The sequence below is a fragment of the Urocitellus parryii genome, chromosome 15 (genome assembly GCF_045843805.1).
Source record: "Urocitellus parryii isolate mUroPar1 chromosome 15, mUroPar1.hap1, whole genome shotgun sequence".
NCBI classification, from domain to species: Eukaryota; Metazoa; Chordata; class Mammalia; order Rodentia; family Sciuridae; genus Urocitellus; species Urocitellus parryii.
In genome coordinates, this window is record NC_135545.1 from 44,193,498 (window position 1) to 44,210,420 (window position 16,923).

General features: G+C 31.6%; 1 protein-coding gene across 3 annotated transcripts in view; it reads left to right on the top strand.

Moving 5' to 3' along the window:
* Nfat5 (nuclear factor of activated T cells 5) overlaps positions 1–16,923 on the top strand; it is a 98,890-nt gene that overhangs the window by 45,823 nt on the left and 36,144 nt on the right. For all 3 annotated transcript variants that reach the window (XM_026404480.2, XM_026404481.2, XM_026404482.2), the window contains one exon: positions 12,843–13,401. In XM_026404480.2, coding sequence (XP_026260265.1) covers positions 12,843–13,401 — 559 coding nt within the window. The remainder of the gene's footprint in view (positions 1–12,842; positions 13,402–16,923) is intronic.

Consider the following 16,923-nt stretch of genomic DNA (forward strand, 5'->3'; position numbering starts at 1 on the left):
GAAGTTCTGAAAAAAAATTATATAATCGGAAGTTTTATCTGTCCTTCTAATTAGAGGTTTCTTACCTAATAGGATACCTCTTATCTTAAGTCCATCGGACCATTGTTTTCAGTTAATTCTTTTTGTTTCAAAAATAGAACAGTGAAGTGGAAGGTAGTAGTTTAAATGTTTCCCAAACTGTATAGTGCAGTATGACACCTTCCTGATTGAGGGCAGGAAAACTTTAAATATGATAAAGAAACTTATCAGCCCTGCTCACTGTTCATGTGTTGCCAGACATTTTCTAACAGTTTCTGTGGATTTAATTGTGAATTTGTCAACTTTTTAGCAATCAAATTGAGAAAATGACCTGGTTCACATTATATCCACTGGGTTATAAAATGGCTCTAAATATTTTTGATGAGTTTAAATCTAGTTTTAAAAATTACATCAAATTATAAAATCTGAAATAAAATATTTCTATAAAGTATTTCACTTTAAATCCACATGTAGAAATTGACTAACTGATTTCTTTTGTATTTTTTGAGATTGTTTTTTAAAGACATGTTGAATCTGTATAGAACTAAAAGTCTGTTTCTTCTGTGCTTTTTAACATCTGTTTATAGTAGATCCAGTTCCTTTTAAAAACTGAAAAAAATGTTAGCTAGGTTTGGGAAAAGAACAACTCTTCTTTTTAAATAATACCAAACTAAATTTCAAACATTCCTATATGTAAATATTACAAGTTCTTAATTTTAAGTCACCAATGAAATGTTACCCTCACCCCCAATATAGTTGAGAAAGTTATCTTCAGATAAAGTTAGATTGAAATTTTGAGTTGAAAAATCATGAAAATAAGAGATTTGACCAAAGGAAGTATTCCAAAGTAATAAATTCTTATCATCTTGAAATTATTGACATAATAAAGATGGTAAAGAGAGTATAGAGGTCACCTTGGTAGTTTTATTTTATTCATACAAAGCTTTGGTGATCTATAAAACTATCATCTGTAATCTTTTATTAAATATAATTTAATTTTAGTAACCAATATAGTTTATTCTGGTATTCTAATGTCATATTGGTAGAATGATTTCTGTATTTTGTACTGTTAGAGATTAAAAGGGTTTAAATTACAAAATAATTATTATAGGGAAACCTGTTATATAAATCATTAGAGTCACATTTTTATTTGACATATTAATGCCCTTGGTGATATAAAAAGAGAGATTTGGAGTATATTACCAAGTTATTCAATGTTTTCCTGGCCAAAAGACTAGATGTCTAGGGAAATGCACATTAATTTAAATTTCTGTGAATTTAAAAACAATGTAGCTTTTGCTGTTTAAATATGAAATGCATAAAAAATGATGACTCTTATATAGTTAATTCTTCAGAATTTTGAAGGAGCCGGATTGGCTGCTATCAGGTATGAGGGCCTGGTGGGAACAGACTTCTAGTTCTGCCATAAAGGTTTGTGTTTCACGAGTTTTAAATCAATTTAAATTTTAAAATATGGAGGCTGGGCATATGGGTGTTCATGGACATTCTTTGTTATTTAATTATTACAAACATGTTTCTCAGATTCACCAATGTAGATTTTTTTCCCTCTGCACATATTACTGAGTGCATGAATAAATATGCTGCTAATCCACAATCCAGAATACTGAGTAATGGAGTGTCTCTCAACTTTTTTTTTGCTTCTATACTATTTACACCTTTACATGCTCTCAACAATAACATCTTTTTGATCCTATGAATCCCAGGGGAAATTTCTTTCCTTTCAGTGGAGCTGTTTCAGAATAGGGAAGATGTAGCCATCAGTCCAAAATTTGTTTGCCTCCCCTTTATCTCATGTAAAGGTAGTAGAAAGTTTAAGGTTCAGTATATTAGTGAATAAAAACTTTAGAACTAAAACTTTTTTTTGGACACTATTGTAGATTCTTGGTAGTTAAAACTGGGGCTATTTTTCTTAAATAAAAAGCATATCCAAATGAATTGATGTATTTTGGGTTTTTTTTGGGGGGGTAGACAATATAAGGAGCTGACCAAGAGAAAAAGACATTATTGTTATTATTTTTTTGAGAATCCTATTGTGATATAGATTAAGAAGAACTAAAATTGAGGTAATATTTAGGAGAATTGAAACAGTTATGTACCAGAATTTGTGGTTTTGAAATGAGGTGTGGCAGGTTTTTGTTAACAAAACAAAACAGCTTTATTAAGATACAATTCACATGCCACACAATTAAGTATTACTTTTAATGTGTTGTCTTTCAAGTTTTTATCCTTGGGTTTACTTAATTTATTTGTAATAGGAATTCTTTCACAGAAGTCAACAGTAACTGTTAGTTCATTTTAAGAAATTTTAAGAAATCAAATTATTCCTATCCCAGACTGTCTTCATTTGGGTATATCTTACTATATGTGCAAGTTTATAACAAAATATGATATTGTGCTAAGGTGACTTTCATATCTTTAAAAAATTTTTTATTCAAATTTTTGAGCTAAGTAATGAATTAAATAAACTATAGTTTTATGATTCATAGAATATTCATAACTAGTTTATAATTTTTTATTTTCATAAATTTGGTGTTTTATTTCCAAAATTATATATTATTGCTCTTTTTAGAAGTATACTTCCAAACAGTTTTTAAGATGTATGGTGACCCAGTCAAAGCATGTATAATAGAAATCTGTGTTGAATATCTCTAATAATTGGATCACTGTAGGTTTTTAAGGCTAAAATTTAAGTTTATAACTTTACACAAAGTGATCCATATAATAAACTTCTTTTAAAGAGCTTTGAATTCTGTGCCATGGCAATTATTAAATCTCAAGTGTATAATCTGTGTTTTCTATGTTGAAAGAACCTAATTGAGTGCTGTTTACACTGTAAAAGAGAATACTTGACAACTAAATTAATGTCTGGTAACCAAAGAACAGCCATCTTTCATTTTAGACCTCTCAATCATTTAAATTAACCTCACAGGAGTTTCTAAATCATCCATAACAACAAAAACATACAAAAATTGGGGTGAAGAAAATGTTATTATTTTCGAGTTTCCATTTTGTTATTGGAATTGTGCTAGATAATTTGCATATCATTGTATATAATCATATCTCAGTCATTCTAGCCAAAAGTACACCTCTTCTTTATTGCTGAAGTCTTAGTTCTTTACTCCATGCCATTTTCTTGAGGGAAGTTAACATTGTGTGCTATCATTTGGTTTAGGGGAACATAATATCCTAGATGAAGAAGTCTGAATAAGATGAAAAAGCCATGCCTTTTTCTTAGAAGTGTTAGGACTTGAAAATTGGAAATATGATTTTTTTGAAGAATATTGTTTTTAAAAAACTAATTAATAGCAACAGAATTATATATCCTGTTGAATTTATTATAACTTATTTCCTTGTACTAGAAAGTACTTAATGCTGTGTGATTTGAATTTCATTCTTGAATTGACTATATTTGAAGAGTAAATTTGCCTGCTGGGTTAATATATTTCAGAATTTTCACCACTTAGTATGTTATTTGTAAATAAAGCCATTAATAAGAAAGATAATTAATTATTGATGTTGTAAGCTAAAATGTTGTGAGTTGATGTCATATGGACACTCTTACTTTGCCTAGAAAATTGGACCACTTAAGAAGGAAATGAGATCCTAGTTACAGATATGTTTCACAAGTAGATTGAAAAATCTCTACTCTGCCTTGATCTTAATATTCTGAAATTCCATAGTAAATGTAAATATACATACTTACATGTAAAAATAGCTTGTGTGTATATACAGATTTATTAGAATGAAAAGTATAAGCAAACTTGGAGCCATAACCATTAGTTTAGAAACAGCTGCTTATTCAGGTGGCTATCCACATTATAATTGTTATTATTAGAAAGTAATCTTGATTGTTATTGCTGTGTTCTCTAAATATTTCCCTTTTATTGTCCTTTTCATTTTTAGCATCAACTTTTTTTTTCCTCCTCTCTGTATTGGAGGTGGAACCCATGGCCTTGTACTTGCTATGCAATTTCAGGTCTTCTACTAATAAGTTACATTCCTAGTCCTTCTTATTTTGTTTTGAGATAGGGGCTCATTAAGTTTTCTGGGCTGGCCTCAAGCTTGTGATCCTTTTAACTCAAGATTCCCAAGTAGCTGGGATTATAGGTGTGTGCCACCATGCCTGACTGTTTAGCAGTAATTTTTATAAATAATTGTTATTTATTCAGTTTCTGATTAAAGAGTATACATTTATATGTTACCTGAGTTTGTAGAACAGTGTTTTATTTTAATTAGTTAATATGTGTGTGTGTGTGTGTGTGTGTGTGTGTGTGTGTGTGTATGTATACACACTTTTTTTTTTTTTTTTTGCCTGGGATTGAACCCAGGGCCTTACACATTCCTGGCAAGAATTCTGTCACTGAGCTATATCCCAGCACTTAGAAATGCATTTGAAAACTGGTCAGATTCTTAACCATTTATAAGACAAATATTTACATAAAATAGACGATTTTTATGTGCTTTGTACAATTGCACTTAAGAAGTTAACACACTAGGGTGGGGATGTAGTTCAGTGTCAGTGGTAGAGGACTTGCCTAGAATGTGCAAGGCCCTAGGTACTCGATGGCCAGTACTGGAAAAGAAGAAAAAATTAATGCCCAGAAGTGAGCTAATTTTTTATCTCACCAATAACATAATATAAGCAAAGACATTGACATAATTCATATAACAAAAGAGCTTTACTTGTTTTATTTGATATGTTTTCTTTTTAACAAATGATACCATTTAGCTGGGCATGGTGGTGCATGGCTGTAATCTCAGCTTCTTGGGAGGCTGAGGCAGGAGGATATCAAGTTTGAGGCTAGCCTCAGCAACTTAGTGAGACCCTACCTCAAAATTAAATAGAAAGGGCTGGGGATGTAGCATATTGATAAGTAACCCTGGGTTCGTGCCTTAGTACCACTAAGGGGGAAAAAAATGCTGGGAAAGTAGCTCAGTGGTAGAGCACTTGCCTAGCATATGCCAGACCCTGAATTTAATCTCTAATACTTAAAAAAACAAAAACTAGATTTATAAATGCCATTATTTTTACTATGTAAGATTTTTTTTTTTTTTTGGACAGAGTCAATAGAAACCCTTGTATATAAAGAACATTGATAGAGTATGATAAGTCATAGGAAGGACAGACAGTTTCTGAAGGAAGATAATTCTAAAGTTGGCTAATTTTTTACTTACACCTGGGTCATTGGCAGTATAATAAATGTATTTGACAATTAGTGTAATTTCTTTCTTCTTCTTCTTTTTTTGAAGTTATTTGAGGTAGAGAGTTACTTCTGGTATTTAGTCTCTTGACCAACTGTTGACCAGCAGTGCTCCCAGTAGTACTTTAGTCACTGGATAATAGAAAACATCTTTCTGTTTCAATAGGAAAGAGCTTGAAAAGGACTAAAAATCAAATTATTGGGCTGGGAATGTAGCTGCAGCTAGAGCACTTGCCTAGTATGTGAGGCTCTGGGATCCATCTCCAGTGTTACAAAAAACAAATAACATGTAATTTAATGTATACCTAGTACATGTTTTACACTGTGCTTAAATTCTTTTGTGTGGTGGCACAACAGATTCATTTAAAACATTTCACTAAATGTCAGAAAAAAACAATTTTATTTTCCAGGAATCATTCTTTAATTAATATCTATGTATATATTGCATTCTGGCAATTACAGTCATGGACTGGGAATATGGCTTATATGCAGAATGCTTGCCTAGCATGTGTGAAACCCTGGGTTCTATTCTTAGCACTAGGAAACCCCCCCCCAAAAAAAAAAAACTTACAGTCATGCATCACTTAACAGTGGGGATAAGTTTTGGGAAATGCATCATAAGGCAGTTTCATCATTGTGCAAACATTAGTGTGTATTTAACACATACTAAGACAGCTATGTCATTGGATGATGTAATGTATTTGGACCACCATTGACTATTCAGTCTTTTGTCAATTGAAAATTCATGTTACACGGTACATGACTACATTAGGAGAGTTTATACTAAAAACCAGAAAAATAATTATTTTAGAGCATTAGAACCCTGAATTACAGTTTGATGGACTGGGAAATAAAAAGATGGTCTCCAGTAAATCATTAGCAAACTATTCAGCTTCAATAGTAGTGTAATTGTTCTTTAAACTAGAGCTTTTGGATCAGACATTTTATGCATAGAGGCATATATAATTTAAAATTACAAATTAGTAGCTTTTTTGATGGAAGGAAAAGGAATTATGTGGAAATCAGTACGCCTAAGGAAAAGATTCTTTTGCTGCTAAAATACAGTATTTCTTACTGCTTGAGTGTATTATTCAGAACATATCTTCTTTCTCTAAGAGAGTTTAGGTATGAGCATAGTCTAAAAACCACGTGAAAGAGAGAGAGAGAGAGCATTCTGACTTATGGATTAGATTGCATTTATAAACAGAAGAACAAATTGGTGAATATGAGTTAACAAAAAATTTGGGTAGGAAATTTTCCCATATGCATTTATTTGGATATTAATGATTTAGTTTTTTAAAGTTTATTTTAAAACATTGCTTATTGTAGCATGTAAACTTATGTTGGGTGGGAAAAGTATAAATGGGAAATTGAAATTGCTTTAAACATGTAAATTAAATGATCAATCCTACAGTTTTTTTTGTTAATTAATCTGGATTGCTTATTTTATATGCTGGGATGCTAGTTGTTTTTTCTATTAATACACTTAACTTGCATTCTAGCTTCGCCATTCAGAGACAGGCATCGTGTGGTGGGTTGTGTGACAGTGTCTGTCAATAGTGAAGACAAATAGTGCCAGAGACACTTAACCCATCCAATCTCACCCAGGGTATAGGTCGGTCTCGTTTTCAGACTTCTTCATAAGTCTTTTCTTCTTTCTTTCTTCCTTCCTATTTTTGTTTTTGTTTTTGTTTCATTTATTTTTTTTGTTTGTTTCTAAATAGTGGATTGATACTGATTGAAACTAAACCTTTTTGTAAAGTTTTGAACTTTACATTAATATTATAATAAGAAGAAAAAAAAGTAGAAAATGAAGGTTGGCATGTAAGGTGTTGACAAAGCAGGTTTGCAGCCACTTTGTGTGTTCTAGATATTTTAATCTCTTGACAAGATGAATGTTGGCCTTATAATTTTTTTCTCTGAATATCTTTCTTCTTTAATCTGAAGATATCTCCTTATATCTGGTGACTTTTATCAGACTAGATGTTTAGATTTGAAGTCATTGTTACCAGTAAGAAAAATATAATCCTTACGAAGAATAACTGATTCAACAATATGTTTTATATCAGAAATTGTTTCCAAATATTCTGTATTGGGTTTTTGTGAATAGTCAATAGTTTACTCCTTCTCCGTTCCACTATTGGTTCACCTAACACACTTAAAAAATTTTATGGCTTTTATTTTAATGTTTTTTTTTTAGAACACTCAGTTGATTTTACACAGATGTTGAAAAGTTATAAAATATACATGCATAATTATTTTTAAATGCTAGAGAATAGCTTTGATTTTGGAAGCTTAGTTAAATGTCATTTTTTTCATATATTTTAAATGAATGAAAGGTATTTACTTCTTTTGAGAACTTTAAAAAATGTTTCTAATTTCAGAGCTTTCTGTAAAAAGTATGGTTAGTCCTATATAAAATATAATCTCACTGCATTTTAAGCACTAAAATATTGTGGTAAAGTAACTTATAGTTGACACATCTAGAACTAATAGTTGTTAATTTTTAAATATAGTTTAAGCAAGGGATATATAAAATATATATAGGTTCCTATATGTGATACCATTTAAAATATTTTATCATTCTCATCAAATTAATTAATAATATTTGCAAATCCTGGGATATCCTTGTAGACCATGTAGATATAATCTGTATATCCCCCTCCAGCTACTTTCAATATTCAGAGTGAACCTTAATGATTCCATCAGTTTATCTCCATCCCTGGAACCCTTCCTTCCTTGGTGCTAGGAATAGAACCTGGGGCCTCATACATGCTAGGAAAGCACTTTACCATTGAGCTACACTGGATAGTGTAGCTCTACCACTTCTGAAAAGAAGCTATGTTTTTAATTCAAGTTCACCATTATTACTAGGATTTGGTGTGATAATTGGCTACTGCTAATATTGAAATTGTTAGACTTAAATATAGGATACTGTACGTATAATGCTTCCCTTCCCTTTTAAATTTAAGCATTAATCTATTCTTCTGAGATTATAAATTTTTATTAGTAAATTATAGATTGGTCTGTCAGTATTCCTTTTGGTTCATGTTATCTTCTGGGGTTGCAGAAAATGCTGTGGAAAAATAAAATTATTCTATGTAAATTATTTCAAAGATAATTATTTCTCAAAAGAAATAATTTTTCAAAAGAAAAAAAATAAACATTCGCATGCTACTTAAATAAGAGAATAATTTTAAGAAAAACGTCAAGAAAAACTCTTAGGTTTATAAAGGATTGGCAAATGAAACAAATGAAATTATGAAGTTATGAAGCAGAAATACACTAATTATTCTGCTCAATGAGGAAATAAAAACAATCATTAAAACATTTTTATGTTGGAATTATATTTTTAAGATGCATCAATTAAATGTAGATTCCACATTCTTAACAGATATAAAGACCAGCATCAAAAAGGTGAAAGGGGAAGAAGTAATTAGATTTTTGTTTATAGGAACTTATAAATAAAGAATATATAGATGGGGCAGGATTATGTTAGCTTTTAGTTCCATAGAATGCTATTTTATTTAGTAATATAATTAGTGAAAGCTCTTTATAGATAGATAGCTTTTGTTTGTGTTTTTTTTTTGTTTGTTTGTTTTTTTGCTATTGGTGATTGAAGCCAGTGACACTCTACCACTGAGCTACATCCCTAGCCCTAAACTTTGTATTTTGAGACAAAGGCTCACTAAGTTGCTGAGGCTGGCAATATTTTAAGTAAATTTACAATTATTGTTTAGAAATCTAAAATGTTCTTGATATCATTCTGTAACTTTTCCATTTATTCATTTATATATTAATTTAGTAAATACTGGGATTGAACCCAGGGGTGCTTTACACTATTTTATTTTTTAATTTTTGAGACAGGGTCTCTCTAAATTGCTGAGATTGGCCTTGAAAAAAAATTTTTTTTGGGTGGGGGGAGTATTGAACTCTGGAGAGCTTAACCACTGAGCCACGTCCCCAGTCCTTTTTTATGTTTTACTTAGAGACAGGATCTTCCTTAGTTGCTCAGGGCCTCCCTAAGTTGCTGATCCTCCTGCCTCAGACTCCAGAGCTGCCAGGGTTACAGTAAGGCAGGCACCACTGCATCCTACTATATTTATATTTTAAATAGGATAGAATTAAAGATATTTTTATTTATGGTAAATTTATGGGTTAATATACAAGTAGGTAATTTGGCTTATATGTAGTTTAAAAGAAGAAAATTGTTGGTACACTCTGTAGAAATAGCAATTGCCTTTAAACTCTTAGTTTTTTTACTATATCAGATAATGCTGTTGTGATATTATGTGCTTGAAGGGCTTTGACTAGTAAGTCTTTTTTTCTTCAATTTACATTTATTTGTCAATTTAACTTAATAATTATATAAATAAAATTTTGGCTTCTGACTGTAGATCAATATTCTATTGATTCCCTCCTTGAGTTCAATTAATTTGCTATAGTGGCTCACAGAACTTGTGCATACCCTTGTGTTTCTGGTTTATTATAAAGGATATTTTAAAGGACATAAATGAGTAGCAGATGAAGAAATACATAGAGTAAGGTTTGGAAGAATATTGAGCTAAAAAAAAAAGCTTTGGCCCTTGTGGAATTTAGGTGTGCCTCTCCTGGTTCAAGGATGTATTTTTCACCTTCCTGGAAGCCCCTGGAACAGTCTTTTTAGATTTTTATGGAAGTTTTATTATGTAGACGTGATTAAGTAATTGACTATTCATGAAAACTTCAGTGCCCTCTCCTCACTGGTGACGGGAGAATGAAATTGTTGAGTTCTTCCGGCACCCTACAAGCGTTTGGTGGGTTCTCTAGGCAGCTGTCCCCTCTGCCCCAATCCTGTGTTTATCTAGAAACTTTGAAAAAAATCACCTTATTAATAAAAACTCAGGAGTGGCAGAATGGAGCTTGGTATAAATAACATAGCACTACCTTTCATTTTTATCACTCTCAAACAAAAGACTGTAACTTTAACCTAAGGTACTTTTTATTATTCTACCACTTAGGAAATTACAGGAGTTTTAGGAGCCATAAGTCAGGAACTATGGATGAAAACACACACACACACACACAAATATATATCACAGCCACATAACTTGCTTTTGAATTCATTGTTTTTCGCATATGCTTTCCACTTGTGGACAGGGATCCTGTGATGTTCATATTCTGCCCTGTAATGTGCATGACACATTAAAAAAGAATGGGTGGGGTAAAGCCATTTTATAGAAATGCAGGTTCACCACATTCATGCTGCATGCTTTGTGTCTTCTACTGCAAATACTGCATGCTGCCTACTTGTATTTTTCTGAGCATTAAGAATATAGGCCATACACACACAAAAAAATAATTTTTGCCAATAGTTGGAACAGATGGAGCAATGTTAGACATATTTTTTCTATTTTTTTTTTCTAAAATGAGTTTTGTAGTATTTTTCAAAAAGCAATGGAAAAACTTTATATTTAAACCCAAAGTGGCTACAAATCAGCTCCTAAACTGTCACTGACATTAGCATCTAGATTTTGTAGTTTTTACAAATCTTAAAATATTTATTACTAAGAAAACATTGCATTAATGCATGATACAAAATTGACAAATTTTTCTTTAAATTGGAATGCAGTTTAAAAGTGACTGAATTTTCTAATTTCAGCTACTGCATTTGACAAGGATACAAACAGGAAAATGGAACTGGTATCGTCTAGTTACTTAGGTTTTTTGGCGCAATTGTAGTTGGGTAAAGTATTTCAATGTGGAATTATAATTGATCACATTCTGTGGCCAATATTAATTACTGTGCACTTCAGTCTTGACAACAATGAAAAATTCTGGGTGGTTGTACTTCTTTCAAATAATTTAAGTGTTTTTGATACATATTTTCTTTCTCTTTTTTTGGTGGGGGAAGTATCACTGGGGAATGACCCCAGGGGTGCTCTACCACTGAGCTACATCCTTAGTCCTTTTTATTTTATTTTTTTATTTTGAGACAGGGTCTCATTAAGTTGCCCACACTGGCATCAATCCTCCTACCTCTCAAGTAGCTGGAATTGCAAGGGTGTACTACCATGTTTGGCTTGAAACATGTTTTCAATAAAAAAGAGATTTTGAAGGAAAAAAAAATGGATCTTTGACTTTTGAGTATCTAAATATTGGCATTCTTACAATTTACTCTTTATAATTGATATGGATATTATAATTTCATTAATGATACATCACAGTTTTGAATTTTAAAGTATACTTTAAAACTGTGACATTGATGACTATGGATACAAATTAATTTTAGATTTAAACATCTTTTAAGTTGTCCATCACATGACCTATTTTTATTTTTGAGGTGCACAGTTATAAACCTTTCCATATCTTGTACAAGATAAATTGGTATTTGTAAAATTTTACCAGTAACACCTGCCAACCTAACAAAATAGTGTGACTCTAAGGTTATGCTTTTTAAAAGCTACAATTGTAGTATCTTTTCAGTATGAGTGCCAGTTGTCTCACAGTCTGAAAATATCTACTAAATCACCTTTTTTGCTAGGTGAATTGATAAACAGTTTAATTTAAAAAAAACTTTTTTTATAGGAATTAATTCTGATGCTCTCCAGAGATTTTTATACTTTACCCTTTTTTTGTTAAGACTTCAGCCAATTGTTCATTTTTATTAGGAATTTTTTTAATAGTTCCAAATAAGCAGGATCGTTAAAGGGAAGGGGTAAGGAAATGGACAGTGTTAACCAATTTTTGAGCACATAATCAAGTACTTTGTACAAGAAATCCATCTACTAATCAGCCCTTACTATGCTTTTCATGCATCTTAAGTGATGGATCTCTGTCTTTTAGAGCTCATGGTTTTGAACTGTCACTTCCATCTTCTGTAGACTCTCAATGGTTAACTGATTTTTCTTATACAACCTGGCATGTTCCAAATCAAACCTTTTTCACTTTATTTTTCTAGATTTTACATCCAATGATAGTGATGGTACCAGTTCCATTTTGTCTCCAATTCAGTTGATTATATATTTTTTTCTATTTATTTTTCATTTTATAATTGATATCTGGAATAATCAGCAGCTCTTCTCATTTATTTTCTCATATTTTTATTCCAGGATTTGCCTCTGAAGCAGGGAGTGTCTGCATTAAAAATGACCTGTAGTTCTCTGCTTCATAGGTTAGAAACTTATTTTAATATTTTGTGGCTAAGCACAGTCCCACTTTTCAAATTCTTTAATGAATTATTTAATTGGCATTGAATGTGGACCACAAACATATATTTCATGTTGGGGTTTCTTTATTACCTTAACTGATTAAAATTCAACAGAACGACCAGCTGAGGCAATAAAAAAATTTTATTCTTGCTTTACAGCTTAAAACATTAAATTAGATTTAAAAATTTTATCAATTATAACACAAGTAAAATAATGCTATTTGGACATTTTAAAAAATTCATTTCTTAGGCTTTGTATTGCTTGAAGCATTTATATTCTAAAATGTTACCAAATTCCAATCATTCATTTTGGGGAAAAACAATCAGTTCACAAATCACATATTCAATGGGACTGCTAGCCAGCATAGGTGAAAACATGTATAGTATATTTACTCTTGAATTATACACTGCAGATGCTTCTTCAGCTCCCTCCTCTTCCTCCATGGGCGGTGCTTGCAGCTCCTTTACCACCTCTTCCAGCCCTACCATTTATTCTACCTCAGTCACCGACAGCAAGGCTATGCAAGTGGAGAGCTGCTCCTCAGCCGTGGGGGTAAGTAACAGAGGGGTAAGTGAAAAGCAGTTAACCAGTAACACAGTTCAGCAGCATCCATCAACCCCGAAGAGGCACACAGTTTTGTACATCTCACCACCACCCGAGGACTTGCTGGATAACAGTCGGATGTCCTGCCAGGATGAGGGGTGTGGATTGGAATCTGAGCAGAGCTGCAGTATGTGGATGGAGGATTCCCCCTCCAACTTCAGTAACATGAGCACCAGTTCCTACAATGATAACACTGAGGTACCTCGTAAATCACGAAAACGAAATCCAAAGCAGAGGCCGGGGGTCAAACGACGAGATTGTGAAGAATCTAATATGGATATATTTGATGCCGACAGTGCCAAAGCACCTCACTATGTGCTTTCTCAGCTTACCACGGACAACAAAGGCAACTCAAAAGCTGGAAATGGGTTGGTATTCACATTTTTTAAAGTTCTATCACCATTATGCAAAACAAAAAAATAAATCATTCCCAACTTAATTGCTCAGCTCAAGTTTGCATATAAAGCAGAGGTGCTAATTTTATCATTGAAATACATGAAAATTTTAACTTAAACTTATCAAGTTTTACTAGAGAGAAAATAAAATAACAGTATAGCCTTAGGTATATTAATATGAGGATAGGTAGTAGAAAATACCAATAATCTGTTTTGAAATAACTTCTAAGTTTCAAATGAATTTGTATTTTAAAAGAATTTTAAAATATTTTTACTTATTGACATAAGTAGCAGTGTAATGACTCTAACTAAACCAATACAAAAACATTCTCCAAAAGATAATTTGTGTTCTCTTTGAGATTGTATCTTAATATGGTTCACTCCATTACATTTTTGAGAGGATTTAGATTTTATCTCCCCCCCCTTTTTTACTTGATGAAAATTAGAAAAAACTAAATTGATGATTTGATTCTAGTCATTGAGGTTCGTATGTTTTAAACTTTTTTTCTTGGATAAGTTATGTCAATTCAGGATTATTATTTATTTTTTTAAGAAAATCACGACTACTTTTTCTGTGATTCTGGATAACTTATTAGAAGATACTGTAACAGGATCATGGTATACATTCTGAGTTTTTGTTCATTCATGCCAGTTCATACTTCTCACTAAATAAATGTGTTTCAATAGCTACGTTACAGGGTACTCACTGCTATAATACAGACTAGTATGGCTTATTTTAAACTTTTTTTTTAGTACTTTAATTTATAAAATTTAGCTGCTAGATTTTTAAAATTAAATTTTCCTACAATTTATTCAACATAGTTTAGTAAAATTTAACTCACTGGATTTTAAGAATTGCATTTTTGGGAGGCAGAGACATGATTATGATCCTTTCATTGACCCATAATCCCTTACAATTTCAGTTTGTCACAAATAGCTGCCCAGAAACATTAGATTGGTTTCCCACATGATGATATCATTGATCTCATTAAAAATCTGTTTGACTGTTATAGAGAATATTCTTGATATGTTTAGACTTTTCCTTAAATATTCCCTTTGTACACTTAAAAAGTAATATCCATCATTGAAGCAAGAATTAATATATTGATTTCTTTTACAGTTTTTTAATTTAATATTCCTACGGAGTGATATAGTTTAATAAAAGTTCTTTTCCATTTTAGAAAAAGTATAGTTTAGGGAATTTCCTAAAAGAAGCAAGGTGTATCCTTTCCTAAAATGTTGCCATTTAACAGATTCAGAACATAATAACTGTAGAAATATTATATAGAGAATAAGGCACTAAAACAATGAATATCACACATCATTTAAGTAAATGTGACTAGTAGCACAGATCTAAAAGGTTCATGAAAATCATTAAATATATGTACATATATTTATTTGGGTTTCAATGGAGAAGGTCTCATAAAGTTCCAGTGAGAGATTTTCATATTTATACTAGAAGAGATGTTAAAATTCCACATGAAGAGAAAATAAAAATTTGACTTAGGGATAGTTAACATAGTGATTTGCAGTTGCTAATTAAAGAGAACTTGACCTACATCTTTTTTGCTTCTGCTTTTGTATGATAGATATATCTTAGAAATGATTTGAGGTTACCCAGGGAAAGTGTAATGACATTGGTCAAGACAAAATCTTTCATGAAATAATTCATGGAGCAGAAACTCCATCAAGCAGAAGAAGAAATGTCCAGCTTCTTAGGTAATGGAAAATTATTTGACACTAGCATATGGAAATGATGAAGAAGTTTAAAATTTGAATTTATAAGAACTATAGGAGGAAAGGATGAAGCCATATATAAAATGTATGGAAAAATGGGCCTTGAAAACAGTTTTTCAGAGCATCCCAAGCTGGTAACCCATATTCTTCAATAACGAAAAAGATGTTAAAAATATGAAATTTTAAAATGTTTTGAGAGGTAAATTATATAGCCTTAGAATTAATGTGCTATAATTTGCAATTCATATAATACTAAGTATTTAAAAAATGTTCTTTGGAATACATTGTAGCTTATTGACCTTCAAGATAGAAATCTTGATAAAAATGGAAATACCATTTTTTATAACTAAAATGTTAAGAGTTTGTAAAAACAAACTTATTAAAAAGCTCTTCAGTATTTAAATATTGCTAGCCATATCATGTTGAAATTCAACTAAATGTTTTGAGAATCAGTAGTCCATATCTCTTCTAACTATTCCTGAGAAGTTTAAGATGTGATGCCGTATATTATGAAACCTATTTTAGGCATTTTACAGTGGAAATTATTTTTTGTGTCAAAGATAACAAAAAAAGATTGGCACAAGGGAAAAAGAATGTCATTTTAAGACTCCTGAATAGAATATGCAACAATAGTCAGAACAGTGGATTTTCTTTTTTTAGTTGTTATTTTGAATAAAATAACAATAAAATAAAATATCAACCTAGAGTGTAGTCCAAGAATCGTAGTGCTCTTCTAGTATGGGAGAGGCCCTAGATGCAATCCCCAGCATCACCAAATGTGGGGGTGGGGGGGTAGGTAAAATTTCATATAACTATTGCTACTTTCTTATTTTTGCTTAAGCCACTGTGCCTTAAAAATTGTAATGACTTCAAGAATCAGTTAATGTTTTCATTGTTTTACGTGTCTATAGGTTTTTTTTTTTTTTTTTTTTAAGAGAGAGCGAGAGAGGGGGGGACAGAGAATTTTTTTTTTTTAAGAGAGAGTGAGAGAGGATAGAGAGAGAGAATTTTAATATTTATTTTTAGTTCTCGGCGGACAACATCTTTGTCGGTATGTGGTGCTGAGGATCGAACCAGGGCCGCACGCATGCCAGGCGAGCGCGCTACCGCTTGAGCCACATCCCCAGCCCTATAGGTTTAAATATGTATATTTTTTGTTTAAACTTAAGAGATATAAACAAGTTTTGAGAAAAACTGTCATTTCAGAAATTGCTTAATTCAATGTGCTTACATTTTTTTCCCCTTTTATGGTACTGGGGATGGAACCTAGAGCCTCACAAATGCTAGCCAAGGGCTATACAACTAACCACCCAAACAACCTACTAGGTATTGAACTCAAGGACACTCTAAGCACTGTGCTACAACCTTAGCACTTTTTATTTTTATTTGAGACATTGTCTTGCTAAATTTTTGAAGCTGACCTCAAACTTGATCTTCTTGCCTCAGCCTCCAGAGTAGCAGGGATTACAAGCATGCACCACTATGAGTGCCTGCTATTTGTCTTCAAGCCTTATTATATATATTTTGTTAACTCACTCACCAGTCTGCATCCCAAATAAGGTATTTTGTTTTTCTAGACTAGTAACACTTATTTCCATTTATTTACCCTTACATTTCAAACTTGACTAGCTTAAGTAAACATAAAATCCTATACTGGACAAATTAATTAACGTCATACTCATTTTCTTTATATTTCCAACTAAAATTTTCCCTTTTTTATTATAGAATTGCTAGATATAAATTACAAATATTTGAAAA